The 14,123-nt window shown below is 40.7% G+C and overlaps 3 protein-coding genes across 4 annotated transcripts; 1 reads left to right on the top strand and 2 right to left on the bottom strand.

Moving 5' to 3' along the window:
- The first annotated feature begins 1,153 nt into the window (after window positions 1-1,153).
- On the top strand, window positions 1,154-2,898 carry LOC140306922 (calcium and integrin-binding protein 1-like). Its single transcript, XM_072385560.1, has 7 exons — window positions 1,154-1,323; window positions 1,619-1,653; window positions 1,762-1,861; window positions 2,009-2,162; window positions 2,246-2,364; window positions 2,499-2,587; window positions 2,680-2,898. Exons 1-7 carry the CDS (start codon window positions 1,273-1,275, stop codon window positions 2,699-2,701), a joined length of 570 nt encoding a protein of 189 aa, XP_072241661.1. The 5' UTR covers window positions 1,154-1,272; the 3' UTR covers window positions 2,702-2,898.
- Window positions 2,899-2,960: 62 nt separating this feature from the next.
- Window positions 2,961-5,273, bottom strand: LOC140306918 (RCC1 domain-containing protein 1-like). Of its 2 annotated transcripts, none has more exons than XM_072385557.1 (8): window positions 4,930-5,273; window positions 4,589-4,801; window positions 4,338-4,500; window positions 4,119-4,240; window positions 3,916-4,020; window positions 3,493-3,657; window positions 3,363-3,392; window positions 2,961-3,205 (listed from the first exon to the last, which is right to left on the bottom strand). In XM_072385557.1, exons 1-8 carry the CDS (start codon window positions 5,135-5,137, stop codon window positions 3,048-3,050), a joined length of 1,164 nt encoding a protein of 387 aa, XP_072241658.1. In that variant the 5' UTR covers window positions 5,138-5,273; the 3' UTR covers window positions 2,961-3,047. The 2 variants fall into 2 exon arrangements, with proteins under 2 accessions (XP_072241658.1, XP_072241657.1); XM_072385556.1 differs by having other exon boundaries at window positions 4,338-4,503; window positions 4,930-5,272.
- A 42-nt stretch (window positions 5,274-5,315) lies between these two features.
- On the bottom strand, window positions 5,316-12,221 carry unc45a (unc-45 myosin chaperone A). The gene is made up of 19 exons (XM_072385555.1): window positions 12,040-12,221; window positions 11,766-11,958; window positions 10,406-10,581; window positions 10,216-10,305; window positions 9,933-10,100; window positions 9,520-9,688; window positions 9,225-9,395; window positions 8,859-9,030; window positions 8,434-8,734; window positions 8,259-8,353; window positions 7,981-8,122; window positions 7,646-7,786; window positions 7,404-7,531; window positions 7,254-7,320; window positions 7,057-7,170; window positions 6,854-6,969; window positions 6,547-6,664; window positions 6,307-6,462; window positions 5,316-6,224 (listed from the first exon to the last, which is right to left on the bottom strand). The coding sequence occupies exons 1-19, from the start codon at window positions 12,061-12,063 to the stop codon at window positions 5,937-5,939; spliced, it is 2,829 nt and encodes a 942-aa protein (XP_072241656.1). The 5' UTR covers window positions 12,064-12,221; the 3' UTR covers window positions 5,316-5,936.
- Between the last annotated feature and the right edge of the window lie 1,902 nt (window positions 12,222-14,123).

Raw genomic sequence — 14,123 nt, 5'->3', positions numbered from 1 at the left:
ATGTATAAGACATTAGCCATTATAAGACAATAAGACAAAGATTTATTAGTTTTACTGGAAAAAGTAACCAGATCATTTACTGAAGTAAAAGTATCGAGTAAGTTCTGAGATAATGGATAAATACTGCATCGTCCAGATACTGGTAAACAATAGATTACAAATGAATTGGGGTGACAGGCTAGCTTGTCAGTAAATCATTCAAAATTTGCTTCAGGTTTTTTTTAAGTGTACGAACATGAGAATGTATGCTCACCAACAGGAAAAAGAAAGAAAGTAAAACAAAAACAACTTATTTGAAACACTGAACACTTGACAGAACAACTCTAGTAAGATGGAAGAACCATTATACAACAGAAATAATAGTAAATAATGACTTTGAATTTGAACACAAATTTTAATTTTAAACTCTTGAATCCTGTATTAGGTTAAACATCCGGGACTTTTACTGGATATCTGTCAGGAGTTGAAATGAAATTGAAATATTAGCAGAGAAAGAACATAAACTGGGAAAGCTTTTAAATCTATTAACACAGGTTTCCACCAGGGCCCTCCACACAGCTGAACATATTTTCTATTCCTGTAATAAATCCAAAGACTTTTGGACAGTTTATCAGCACTGGTTAATCTGCAAAAAACAAATATGTTCACCACTAACCTTTTAAATTATACAAAGTAAAATAGCAAGATTTGGACTTAATGATTTTATCATTTTTATATGATTTAATAATTAATTAATTTTTTTTCATTCATCGTCAAATGTCGTTTTTTTATTTCTCCTGTTTTAATGCTTTTATAAATAACCTAAGTTTGTTTAAAAGTGCACTAAAAGACTGACTTTGCCAAAGCTCATATGTTATTTGAATATTCGAGGTAGCTTTTTAATTGAATTTTGGACTGAAATATCCTTTATAGTCGTATAGTATAGCAAAATGTGTCCAATCTAATGTTTAAAAAAACAGTTTTTTCTTCTCTGTATGTTTATTTCTTTGATACTGTTACCGCTTCGTCTTTATAGGTCAGTTTGTTGTTACTTTTGATTGATTGATTACTTCAATGAAATAAAAAAAACAATAAAACCTTTCTGGCCTTAATTTTTTAAAAGCTTAACCACATCACTATGGAAACCGTTACGTAGCTGTACCAAAGAAGAGGAACAGGGAAGAGCGTGTCAGAAACCGGAAGTAAGTAACGCAAAACACCCCAACCGTGTTGGAGTTTGGCGAGTAACTTTTTACAAAAACAAAAGGGGATATTCGAGACTAAGGGTTCGAAATGGGAACTACGGCTAGTCAACTCGGAAAGGATTTGCTGTCAGAATACCAAGTAAGTGTTCACGGACTGTATTAGTCGTGTTTGCATTAACCGAGCGACCAAAGTTTGGAGCAATTCACACCCGTAAAAAAAAAAGCGAGAATAAACGTAATAGCTTAACGTTTGACGCTAAAACAACACTATTAGAGCCTATTCATCTGACCAACAGTAGTATATACTTTAAACTAAACATAACGTAACGTACCATTGCGGTTAATATGATAGTTTTACACTTATTCCTGAAAAAAAGGCCATTTCAGGTCAGTATGATTGTTGTCTTTCCAATAAAACTTTGATCTACTTTTAGGAGCTGACCTTCCTGACAAAACAAGAAATTCTTCTGTAAGTGACGACATGTGTATAAGATAAGGCCATTTATTCTGTCAGTTTATTGTGATACATGATAAAGGTCTGGCTGCTTTGTCTGTTTTTAAAAATAAAATGTTTTAGTGCTCACAAGAGATTCACAGAACTGCTCACTAAAGAGGAGAAAGCTATTCCAAATACCAGAGTACCAATGGACAGGATTCTTACTCTGCCTGAGCTCAAGGTAACAAATATATTAAACGGTGATATGTTGCATGATTTTATTTCTTTCCCACGGTATTTGGCCGACCTTTTGATTTGTGAAATGGAGGAAGAGACTGATAAAAGAACTGCTTACATGTACTGACCCTTGGACTTGTTCCCGTCATAGGCCAACCCTTTCAAGAGAAGAATCTGCTTTGTGTTCTCAACATCTGAACTAAAAGATGGAAGCCTCACCTTTGAAGACTTCTTGGATCTTTTGAGTGCCTTCAGCGACTCTGCTACTCTGGAGATCAAATCCCACTATGCATTTCGTATATTTGGTAAATAAGATGATTGAAAACGCGTGTGTTAATTGTGTACGTGAAGCTGTCAATCCGTGTGACGCCTAGTTTGACATTTTCAGACTTTGATGATGATGGAACCCTCGACTTCGGCGATCTGGAGAAGCTGGTCAACTGCTTGACTGGTGAGACAGAAGAAACAAGACTAAGTACTGAAGAGATGAGACAGCTCATCACCAATGTGAGTTGCCTTTACTTTTTTTTTTCTTTTTCTCCTTAAAGGTGTAGGGAGGTACCCTGGCCGGTTGAAACTGCATGTGGTGGTAGAATGAGGCATAGGTGGACCTAACCGTTGATTCCCTTTCTTGTTTTTAGATTCTTGAAGAGTCAGACATTGACAAGGATGGGACTGTGAACCTCTCAGAGTTTCAGCATGTCATTTCAAGATCACCAGACTTTGTCAGGTGATTAGAAATCGGATTTCGTTTGTCACCAAAATACATTCTACTCTGCGCCGTTTTGCTCACTCAGCTTTTTTTCTGTAATTTCTCCACAGTTCTTTCAAGATTGTGCTGTAAAGACCTCCAACGTGCTGTGAAAGTGCACCTCCTTTTTGTTTCTTTTAACTTTGTCTAATTTTATGTCAGTCGATTTTTAAATACTTGCCTTAAATTATATTTACCTGTGGATTTTACTGTCTTGACTCTTTTATGTATCAGAATATAAAAGTCATTTTTTAAACATCTGTAAAATAATTAAAAATGCACACAAAGTACTCAGTGCCCTTTTTTTTTTTTTTTAAATAAACACAGATTACAGATTACAAAAAAGGTTTATTTCCAAGGGTCATACTAATACTTTACACTTCCTGGTGTTTTGTCCAAAGTTCACCTTTCGTGTTCATTTGGGGATTCTGTTGTATTTTTAGGTGCAAGTACTTCCTCTTTGGACAACTGCAGTAAAAGTGTTCCAGGGTCCACACTCCACACCAACCACATGCAACTGCTCCACCCTGAAAAACTCCACACGCTGAGGCTCATCTAAACTGTTAAGTGTTTGATGTCCAAGTTGGCCATATTCGCCTGAAAAGATGACACAAGGAGAGGCACTCAGAAAAGCTCATTACGTACCAAAAATAAAAGATATGTTGTCATATTTAACTGTAGTTTGATTGAAACTCCTGCGAGACTGATTTACAGTGACCTTTTTTTGTTAGTTTGTTTTTTATTCCAAACTTACCCCACCCCCAAGTGTAGAGGTCACCTGTGGCTGAAATCAGAATAAATGACACGATAGATAGATACAGTAGCATGAAATCCACCCGAAAGCGTGTGTCGCTGTAAACCTCATTTAGAAAGAGCTTTCTTACTCGTTACTGCAGCTGTATGCCGCGAGCCACAGCTGACTGTTCTGAGCTCACACGACGGGGTGACATCCAGCAGAGCCGGGAATGCCTGGATTGAAATGAACACTTCACCTTTCTCTCCCTGATGTTGCTCCTCACCAGATGTGCCTACATCTTGGCACAATGCTCCTGTCCGGTACAGTCAGCAGAAACGAGACTTTAGAGGAAATGTCGCTTTAAAGTGGTTACAAAAATCACTTTTTCAGAACATACAGAAAGTGACATTTCACTGTAATTATTGGAGACGGCTCATCTGCCAAAGCTCCTTCGTAGCCAGCATTATTTTGAGCACGGTGAGCAGATTCTGGTAATCATCATTCCTAGTCCTATTATATTTAAATAAATATTTCTGCTTTCTCCAAGCCCTTACATTTAACTATGACGAACCTGCTTGTTGGCCACTTCTCTGTTGTGAAGCTTTCCTCAGACCTCGAGATGGAAGTCCAAGCTGGCCGCTCTCATTCCAGCCCCACACATAGAGATCTCCCCCGTCTGAGAAGAAAAGTCACTGCATGCATTTTATTTCCCACTCAAACCTTTCATGTTGTTCTTTGCAACCAGGATGTTGAATCTTTTTTTTTCTTTCTCACCACTAATGCAGACAGAGTGCCAGCCTCCTGCAGCCGCAGAGCTCATAGGCATCCCCCAGAGTGCCTCCACTATCCTGGGCTCCTCCTCAGAGAGAAGTCCTCCGTGGCCCAACTGACCATGGCTGTCAAAAGAGCACGTGTCCACACAAGTGGACAATTCAATAGACATATGAGGGTGTTGGGGATCATATTGCCATTACCTGTCAGTATTAGCTCTACCTGCCTTGCCCCCAGGTGTAGACAGCTCCAGCAGCAGTGAGAAGGACGGCATGCTCGCCCCCCAGTGCCAGGCTCTTGGCTTGCAAGAGAGGTGACAAGGAGCGGAAGAAGGGGGGTTTTGAGGCTATGTAACCGCCTGGGACCAGTGGCAATTTCACAGCTGCTGCTGCAAAAAAAAGGAGTGTTGCCATTTGATAAAATACATTTCAGGAGTTTGTCAGCAGTACAAGACAAATATAAATACCCATTACCAGAACTCTCTGAGTGGGTATTGATCTCCAGTGTCCATGATGGAGTTTTATCCTTCCTCTGCAGATCCCAGTGTTCAATCCTGTCTGGGAAAGCGAGTGAAAGGTGTGACTCACTGACATGTGCATCTTTACAGCCACGGCTCTCTGCCAGACAAGCGCTGCTGGACTCATCAACGGACGATCCAAAACCTGCCAGATGAACGCATCTGTCCCCTAGAGGAACGGACAGGGGAAAATAACGAGTTTGTGTGTAGATAAATAGTGTGACATCATGGTAATTTTTCTACCTCTAGATCTACCGCGGGCTCAAGCAACAGTTGTTTTATATTTGACTGATTCACCATCTAAATGCAAAGATGCTCTTCGACTCCAACTTGCTCTGATTTGACCAGTCTTAAAGGAGCAGCCACTTTTGTCCACACGTCTCTTCAGCTCTGTTGGACTGCTCACTTTGACTTCCATGACAGCGTCTCCTTTTTCGTCTGTATCTAATATCTCTTGGACACATATTTGTCCAAAAGCGTTGAAGCCAAATCCGAACCAGCGCATTTTAGTTTCTCTTCACCACTTTACTGGTTTCCCGCAGATATCCTCCCGGGCGGCGCGCCGCATTTGTCAGCAACGTTAAACACGCAGTAACTCAACAGGAAATCCTGCGCATGCGCCGTTACACGTATTTACGACCATTAATGCCAAGCTACGTTAATTCGTCAGAGATGGGACAATATTCTGGTACAGGAGTTTTATTTTTCTGTCCATGTGTTCAATCTAAAAGATAAAAACAGCAGATCATACATGTACCACACTAGGAATGCAGTGAAGTAATAACAACGGTGATAATAGTGAACGCTTAAAAAAAAAAAAAAACTGATATTGTGGATATGTGGTTTAGTTGGTAAAGGTAAAACATTGCAAAAATAGAGAAGTAGTGTGTACAGTTGAAATTAAGGACAGTATATTTGTACAAATAATAAGAACAAAATATTTGAACAATCAAAAGTCATCTCTAGTAAAGAAAAACATTTTAGATCTGTTAATGGTCACCAAGTGGAATAAAGATTTTTGGAGGAAGAACACAAGCATACAAACGATGTGACGGTTTTTGTCACAAAACAGTGGTAAGTGTCATAGTAACATTTATGTGACTGCCAGGATTGAGGTTTTCTCTGCTGAAACATTTTAACAAGATTATGTTACTTGACTGTCTGTGGTTTTATCGTTATGTATTTGCTATATTTTAATTTGATTTTACTTGATTAAATTCCTTATTGCGTTTTTTTGTTTTCTTGTTAAGACTTAAAGCACTTAAAACATCTAGGAAGCGCCTCTCCACTCTCCAGCTGTGTTTTCAGGGTTCAGTTCCTTTGCTGTTTTCCTTTCCTTCCCCGCTTTTGATGATGCCGTACTCTACTGCTTTATCCAGACAGTTTTGAGCAACCTTTGACACATTATCTGAAGTGCCCTCTCCTCCCTTTGCAAGGACAGAAAGAATCTCCAGAGTTTCGCTCTCCATGAGTGTCTCAGCCAGACTTTTCTCTGCCTGCATCATGTTCTGAACTATGACCACTCCGCGATGACGCAGGTCGGATATTTCACTGAGCAGCAGAGCCTGCACAATCTCCAACCAATGGGTCGTCTGAGAAGAGAGGGCAACAGGAGCTGTGAGCTTCAAAAGAGGTATAGAGAAATAGCAGCATGTGAAAATGTTGTTTCCTTACAGTTCCTGGGATGCGGGCACAGAGCTCAGGCTGTTCGGCGGTCAGCATGGCCAGAGTTCCTGCAGCAGCTCTACGGAGCCTTTCGTCCTCTTCACCGCTGTAAAGCACGAGCAGCTTCAGCCGATCATTTCCTGTGGCCAGGTAAAGCTTCTGCACCTGAAGACACACCGCATTTTGGTAAGTTCAGCTTTTCTTTAGATTTATTCAACAGATTTCATTATTATTAAAGCTATGTCTTACCTCTGTACTTAAAACCAAATTACACATGCACTCTGTGGCAGATGCTCTAACCAGGTCGTGTTCTTCAAACATGTAGCCCTCAATTTTTGGCATAGCTTTTTCCTTTATTATCTTTTGTCTACAAGAGAAAAGAAAAATAATCAAATTCAAAACTCTAGAAACCACAGTCTCACATATGAGACTATGACTATTAGATTATTAAATGGATATAAGGAGAGACTAAATGTAAGGCTTGAAAGGAAAAAAAGCCTGTAAACTAAACAGTATCCATGTATTCTTAGGGAGAGGCTTCCCCCTACTGGCCAACCTGAGTCTTTCGCTGATGCCGGCCAAGTTGGTAAGAGCCATTAGTGCTTCGAAGTTCTGCAGCAAAGTGCACTCAAGACTCAAAAGGTGCACAAGTGGTCGCACCACCTCATAGATCTGTCAACAACATGCAAGGCCATATTAAATAATAACATATATTGAATGTTTTCTAACTGAAGTGCTTTGCATTGATTGTACTTTTACCCTCTCTCCTGGAAAGGCAATCTCAGGATTAGATGTAATTGCTATTTTTGCCAGGGCTTGTGAAGCTTTGACTTTTCCTATATCTGTGTTGTCAGTTGCAAGTGGGATCAAAGCCTGTAGGGTACAGCAAACACAAATCATTAACCTTTAGATTCAGAGTGCAGGTTCAACCATTACCATTTATCAGGGTTTTATACCTTTCCTCCACCCTGGGCCACCACTGTTCCTCTGTCTTCCTGCCGTTCCACCAAAGCCAAGAACACTCTGTTGTGACAAAGGTTGTTAAACCAGAAAATCTAACTGCAGAATAGTCGGTGAAAAAAAATCCAACTATTTATTTTTCTTACCTCGCAATGCATTCCTTACAAGCCTCGGTGAGTGCAGGACTCTCCTGTTTGACCATACACACCAACGCAGACACAACACCAGCTTCCAGTAGCTTAACCAGCCTTTTCTCAACATGAGAAGGTGCATCCTGACAGAAAATGGCAGAAAGATTAACGCAAAACAATCCCTTTTTAAAATACCTAAAGACATAGAAGGACGTGTTGGCAGTAGAATAACTTGAGAAGGTTTTTCAAAAAAGTACCTTTGGATGCTCCTCAGGCACATGCTGCTTTGCATACTTGGCCAGCTCCACCATTTGCGGGTCTGGTTTCTCCACATCGTAGCTGTTTGTGCAGTTCACTAATGTCGAGCCCACAGCGAAGAGCACGGTTTTATCTTCAGACTGCACAAACATACAAAAAAAGCAGAAGAAAAACAAAAACAACACCATGATGAAACTTTGAGAGCACAGTGATGATTGTTGATTTTAAAGACTACAAATACACAAATGCTACAAAAAGACCCCTGTCTGACTTGTTTTCTATGTGTATGGTAAATATTAAAACCAAATCCCACAAATGCAACAATGATTTAAACCTTTGCCAGTTCAAACATGCCCTGGAGAGCACTCTTGTCTTCCACCAAGTCTTCCTTCACGTCAGCATCAAAGGTGAGGTAGGCGAGACCTTCCACAGACCAGCGGCGGGAGGTTGGGGGCAGAGACTCATTACACAGCCACCTGACAGAAAAAAAGCATGCCTCTTATATTCAGTCCAAGAATCCAGTTTTCTTCAGCAAGACAGTGCAACTATTAAGATAAGGAGTAACATATCTCTCTTAACCTATTCCAAGTTCAATAAATTCATCAACCATACTTCCTGCACTGCTTGGCGAGCTTCAGAGTGGATCCCTCTGCAAACTGCTTCATGCTGAAATCTGTCCCTCCAGCTGATCCAAGCTTGCACAAACCCTGTGTAATAATCCATACAAAATATTTAGTTTCATCGTTAACAAGGGATGTTATTTTCCACAGCTCTCTGCAGCACTTACCACGAGAGCTCTTACACGTATCCTGTCATTCTCGCTCTTCTTGTAGAGGTCCTTCAGAAGGGCCACGCCGTTAGCTGTGATGAAGGAGGCTCTCTTGGCTTTACCTGCAGCATGGATGAGAGCCTCCACTGCGACCTGCTGGTGAATTACATCTTCGGAGGCACAGAGAGAGATCACAGCATCCATCATTCCTGACATTTCCAGAGTTCTGTTGCCCACATCGCTCGGCCCCTGAAGGAGCACCGAGACTGTCTGGATGGCGCGCAGCTTTGCGTCTAGGCCAAGTTGGCTAAAGTGTTCCCTACCAAGAAAACAAAGGATTAGAAGAATTATTAATAGAGTGTAGTTTTTGGGCTGAGGGTCTTATATATGGACTTCCATTCTAATACATTATTGTGGTAATGAGCAGTTAATGGTCAACTCACTGAATATATTCTTCACAAAGTTTGGTGAAGTTCTCCCTCTCTTTGTCACTCTTCAAGTCATCATAGAGTTTGCTGAGCAACACAGAGCAGCTCATGTGACTGTTGTCCGTAAGAGGTGGTCCCTCTGAGAGCTCAGGAACAGTCCCGGCCACCTGCAGGATTTTCTTCAGCCCTGCAGGAGAACAAATAGCTCTGAAATCTGGCTGAAATGGTGCCAGATACAACCAATAAAAAGAAAAAAAACTAGCTTGCAAAACATCTTTCCTTCTCATGGAAATGCAACAGGTGAGAGGAGAGGGTTGTTTACCACCCATCACAGCGTTAGGATGGGATAAACACGTGATGGCATGCAGGTGTGCTTCATACCCTGGTCTATCACCCATAATGTGAGGGAGTTGTCAGGGTTTTTCAAGGACTTGCGGGGGACTTGTTTGACCAGGAGGTTGATGGCGCTGTCTCTGCCTGGCCCCGACACATTAGACGATGGCAGCATTTCCAAAAGGTGCCGTAACATTGAACGTAGCTCCTTGGATGGTTCTGTGTAAAATTCAGACAAAAGGGTTACCACAGAGAACTGCTACACACAAAAACATCCATTATATGTCAACCTTCATGAGTGTTGCCAACTCCAAATATAAACAGCATTAGAGTCCAAACTCACCAGGAAGAATAGCTTCATCCTTCCCTCTGATCTCTCTTTTCATGCCCTCTGTAAGAGCCTCAAACATCACCTGCAGTAGGTGGCAGGCAGCCAGAGACACAGTGGAGGCTCCTGACCCCATTACCGCACACAGCTGGTCCATTCCAAGCTCATTCACTATAGCCATAGTCTGGAAATAAAACAGTACATGTCAGCATTTTGAAGCTGTAAATCCACAGTTTTTTTGTGTTACCAGCACTCCTGGATATATGTGGATCTTATCTGCTAATAAACTGTGAAACAAACTAAATGATAAGTATTTCTACTATTACCATACTTTTTTGTGCTTTACAATGACAAAAACACAACTTTTTATACCTGTAAAAAGTTACTTTAAAGTTGACACGAACTTTGGAGAGGATTTTCACACTTACTCTTGACTGATGACCTGTGCACAACCCCACTAATGTCCTGATAGCTGAAAGGACAATGTCCTCTTGCTTCAACAGGAGAAGCTTCTGTATTAACTTCACTCCATCGTTGCGAAAGATCTGCTCCGCTCCTGCCTCCTCTCGAGATAAAACCACTAGATTCTGAGCTGCCTGAAAATGATTAAAGTATTGCATTATTTTGGTGAAATACAGCTTCACAGAAAAAAACCCAAATATATTAAGGGCAAATTAAACAGATTTGTCAAGCCATATGAGCCATCCTTGCCTTCTGTCGATCTGAGTCTTTCGCTGAAGCATCTAAGAGGAGGGAGAACATTTGCTGCACCCGGGCATCTGTGGAGTTCATCTGTGCTGACTAAACAGTTAGAAGAAAATACTTATATATACAGCAGTTTCATCAGGATTCAGCTTCAGACACAAGACAAACCCTCACAACCTAATCAATATGGCATTACTTTTTGCTGAATCTGTGCTCCCAGTTGTCTGAGTAGATCCTGGAAAGCTCTGTTTTTGGGCTCCAGCTGGGCACATCTCTGAGCATCCAGAAAGGCCTGGTCAAACCGCCCAAGCTTCTGAAAAGCCTGGGCCCTCCGAAACCTTGCTTTCACGTCACCTTGGTCTGTGTCGAGTGCTGAAAAGGGGGAAAACAGTTTTCACACACACTATAGCTGTGAATATTAAACCTACTCGACCCGTCAAAGATAAAGGTAATGCAACAGTTCCCAGAATGATGCCTATCGTCTTACAAACATTTGCTGGTTATGAGGAGCTTCTTCCATCAAGGATAACACATTTAATGGGAAAGTGGCAAGTTTATTTCATTTTGACTGTTAAGGCCTTGGTCTGTTAGAGGGATGGAGGTTATAAACTACATTCGGTCTGTTATTCTAACATGGTTAATAACTGGTGTGCTTGTACGTTTGACTCTCTGTAGTTTTAATTCTACTCGTGCATGTTTCAGAAATGTTACATTGGTACAATTCTAACTGAAAATCAGGTATGTCAGAAAATTATTTGCTATGGAAAGTCGTCAAGTTGTTCAATTAATAAATGAGGGATTTAAATACACAGCAGCACCTACATACAGAAAAATCTGCTGCATCTCAGTCACTTTCAGCAGAAACTAAGGAAAAAAGTTAATTTTGGCTGTGTTTAAAGAGGCCCTCAAGTACAAGAAAGGTGACAGCATTCATAGTTGTTCAAACAACAAGATGGGTGAGGGAATTTTACAATGATGTCACCTGTGTGCAGTGAGTGAATTTTAAATGTATCCATAATAATAGCCACTAGCTAACATTTTTAATTCAGCTTACAGTTTAAAGACTATTTTGTAAACAAAAATCATATTACATGCTCCATCCCTGTGTGCAAACCCAGATAATCTGGAGCTCACAAAATAGTTACTTATACTCAAGTACAGTTTAACCAAACTACTTTTGACTTTTCGTGGGGGAATATTCCACACAGGTATTCTTATTCTATTACAATTCAATGAGGGTCCCTCTGAAAGAGTAACTCTATTTCAGGTAAATAACACACCTGGTCTGTATTAACCTTTTATTAACTAAATAACTGCTTTGTGGGCTTTTGTTCTAAATAGCTGTGCTTTGTGGCAACAAAAATGATCCAGGGATCTATATCATTGGTGCTCTACAGTCATATATATTGACAAACCTTAACAAGTCACAGGAAAACAATTTGGACGCTCATATTGCACATGCATTACCAGGTAAAAGTTGCAAGGTTTCCCATTATGAAAAGTTCAGTTTCTTTGAGTAATGTTATGATTTCTTCAACATACAGATAATCTCCCACCTTTGGAGGCATCAGCCTCTGCTTTGCTGTAGTCCTCCAGTTTAAGGTAGCAGGCAGAGCGGTTTCGGTACAGAACAGCACTGTCTGCCTGGCTCTCAGTTAGCTTTAGTGCTTTGGTGTAACAGCAGACAGCGCCCCGCATATCTCCTGCCTTGAAAAGAGTGTTTCCCTCCTCCTTCAGGGCTGCAAAGTCCTGAATTTAGGAGAAAATGTGAGCAACGGTTTCCTTGGAGGAGAGAAAGCTTCTAGAAAAGCTAGTGAGTGGCTTCCTTACCTTTTCTTGTTGATTCTCACTCATCTTCAGTCTGCTACACACAATACAGGCTGGCTCTGACTTAATATATAGCGAATTTGTAAATAAATATCACGAACTTGTAAAAAAATACCGCTGACTTCGGTTAAACATTTTGCTGCGCTTCCGGGTGTCCGCAGCACGTTGATGACGCTCTGCAGCGACACGCCCTCCCCTCCCACACTACATCACCATAAAAGGAAGAGAGCTGCCAAATCACCCCTGACTCCATCTTTTCTTTATTTGGCTAAATTTCCATCCTGTGGCTCTCTTCAGTTCACACAGACACAGAGAGTCATATTGAGCTACTACAGTTATAAAATAAGCCACGTGTTTTGTTTAGTGCATTCAGCTATAGGAAATATTTGAATGCTTCAAATAGTTGAATGTTTTTAAATAGTTTAACCTTGGCAATGCATGCTAAATCATGTGAACCACTTTCTAATAAGGGAGGCTTTAAAAAGGACAATATTTTCTACTGCAATGCAATATAGTAAAATAAAAGGGCAGGTAAAATAGAGGCAATCAAATAAATTGTATTTATATGAATCAAAACTCAAATACTCTTAATATTGGCCTAGTAGTTTCAAAATCAACTAGATGAATATGTGTATATCCAGCATGAAGTCCATGATGAACAAGCAGTACTTTTGTGTGTGCTGCAGTGCAACCTGAGAGATTAAAACCACTGAAGCAAGTGTCCTGTATGGTGCTTCCCATATCACCCCCGTGGGAACTCTCAGTCTAGTGCTATTGTTTGTCCTCTGTTGCCTTGGAGCTTGCGTTCAGGTACACCTGTTTAGACTCTCTCGTATTACCGTGGCAGCTTTGTTAATTGAGAAGAATATCCAGCCTGGACAGTTGGAGCATCTTTCCAAGGGGCTGGGCTTTTTGTAAGACCTCATACATAACAGACCAGCTGGAGATCTGTGAGGCTCAGCAACGGCACAGGGGACTCAAGGAGAGAAGCCGTAGTCTGAAATTAAAATCAAAAGCAGCTGTGTAAACATTTGTTCCTTCTCACCACTGTGTTTTGTGAGATAGAATGCTGTCATCACTGGTATACTCACTAGAGCCAAATCTAATAACACTGTCATACACCTTTATCAGTGCACTTTGAATGTGTTTGTGGATCCCATTAAAAGTTATCAGTCTCCCGTGACTGGGATAAACCAAAATACTGCCACCTGTTCCTGTCTTTCCCCACAGTGTGACGATTAATTCTTGAAGCGTTTGCTCATCATCTGTTTCCATGAACACACAAACAGTTCCTGAATAAGCCATCCAAAAACAACAATATGATTCACCTGCGGAGAACTATTACATTACCCACTCATGGCTTTTCAGGTGATGTTACCCTGCATGATAATTCAGAGCAGAAGTCAGGCCACTCTCGAGATTTGGTGTCAGACTTTGTGTCTGTAGGCAAGAGGCTCAAACAGGAAAGTCAGTAATGCTTCTACAATAGTATTATAAAAGCACCATCTGATATCAGTTTTCACAGCTCTGTGTTTCCAGCTACCATCCAGCATTGAAAACCAAGCTGGGAGCCTGATACCCGTCTGACTGCTGGCCATATTTAGCATACCATGCATGGGTGGGGGTTGATTTTTGTGATTTTGCAGCATCTCATTGATGTGCAAAAAGGTGAAAGGTAGAAGATTATTTTCTGAACTCGAGTCTCTCACACAGCTTCTAGCTGGTCACTCAAATGTTTGAGCTGTTGTTGCTGCTGGAAAGTTTGGACATGTTGTGGACTGTGTATATACATCAGTATTTTGGGATAGGAACGCTGATAAATGACCGCATTGCGACTTTAGTTGGTTTTAGCTTTGTAAAATGTGAAAGTATGGACGTCTTTATTTTGGAATCTGATATCAGACTATGATCAAATAAGAGGCTGTTGAGTGCTACTATGCGCACATGTGCTACATCTTCTATATGTGCACTCACAGTAAAGAGATGTGAGGTTTAGTTAATTGATAATAGACACATTTACACTAATAAGGAACAGATTCAATTATGATTTGTATGACAGTTTGGATTTTTCTTAAATAGGAATGTTT

The sequence above is a fragment of the Leuresthes tenuis genome, unplaced genomic scaffold (assembly GCF_036924035.1).
Source record: "Leuresthes tenuis unplaced genomic scaffold, fLeuTen1.0.hap1 SCAF_5, whole genome shotgun sequence".
In the NCBI taxonomy this organism is placed as follows: domain Eukaryota; kingdom Metazoa; phylum Chordata; class Actinopteri; order Atheriniformes; family Atherinopsidae; genus Leuresthes; species Leuresthes tenuis.
Note: the sequence above shows the minus strand (reverse complement) of the source record. Positions and strands in the feature narration are given on the sequence as shown.

Excerpts from the sequence above, each read along its gene's own strand:
- LOC140306922 (XM_072385560.1), top strand. The coding sequence starts at position 1,273 with ATGGGAACTACGGCTAGTCAACTCGGAAAGGATTTGCTGTCAGAATAC. Across the intron at positions 2,365-2,498 it reads TGAGACAGCTCATCACCAAT|ATTCTTGAAGAGTCAGACAT; the intron begins GTGAGTTGCCTT and ends TCTTGTTTTTAG. Across the intron at positions 2,588-2,679 it reads AGATCACCAGACTTTGTCAG|TTCTTTCAAGATTGTGCTGT; the intron begins GTGATTAGAAAT and ends ATTTCTCCACAG.
- LOC140306918 (XM_072385556.1), bottom strand. The coding sequence starts at position 5,137 with ATGCGCTGGTTCGGATTTGGCTTCAACGCTTTTGGACAAATATGTGTC. Across the intron at positions 4,021-4,118 it reads GCACTCTGTCTGCATTAGTG|ACGGGGGAGATCTCTATGTG; the intron begins GTGAGAAAGAAA and ends TTTTCTTCTCAG. Across the intron at positions 3,206-3,362 it reads CCTCTACACTTGGGGGTGGG|GCGAATATGGCCAACTTGGA; the intron begins GTAAGTTTGGAA and ends TCATCTTTTCAG.
- unc45a (XM_072385555.1), bottom strand. The coding sequence starts at position 12,063 with ATGAGTGAGAATCAACAAGAAAAG. Across the intron at positions 11,959-12,039 it reads GTGAGAATCAACAAGAAAAG|GACTTTGCAGCCCTGAAGGA; the intron begins GTAAGGAAGCCA and ends TCCTAAATTCAG. Across the intron at positions 8,354-8,433 it reads TACGTGTAAGAGCTCTCGTG|GGTTTGTGCAAGCTTGGATC; the intron begins GTAAGTGCTGCA and ends ATTATTACACAG.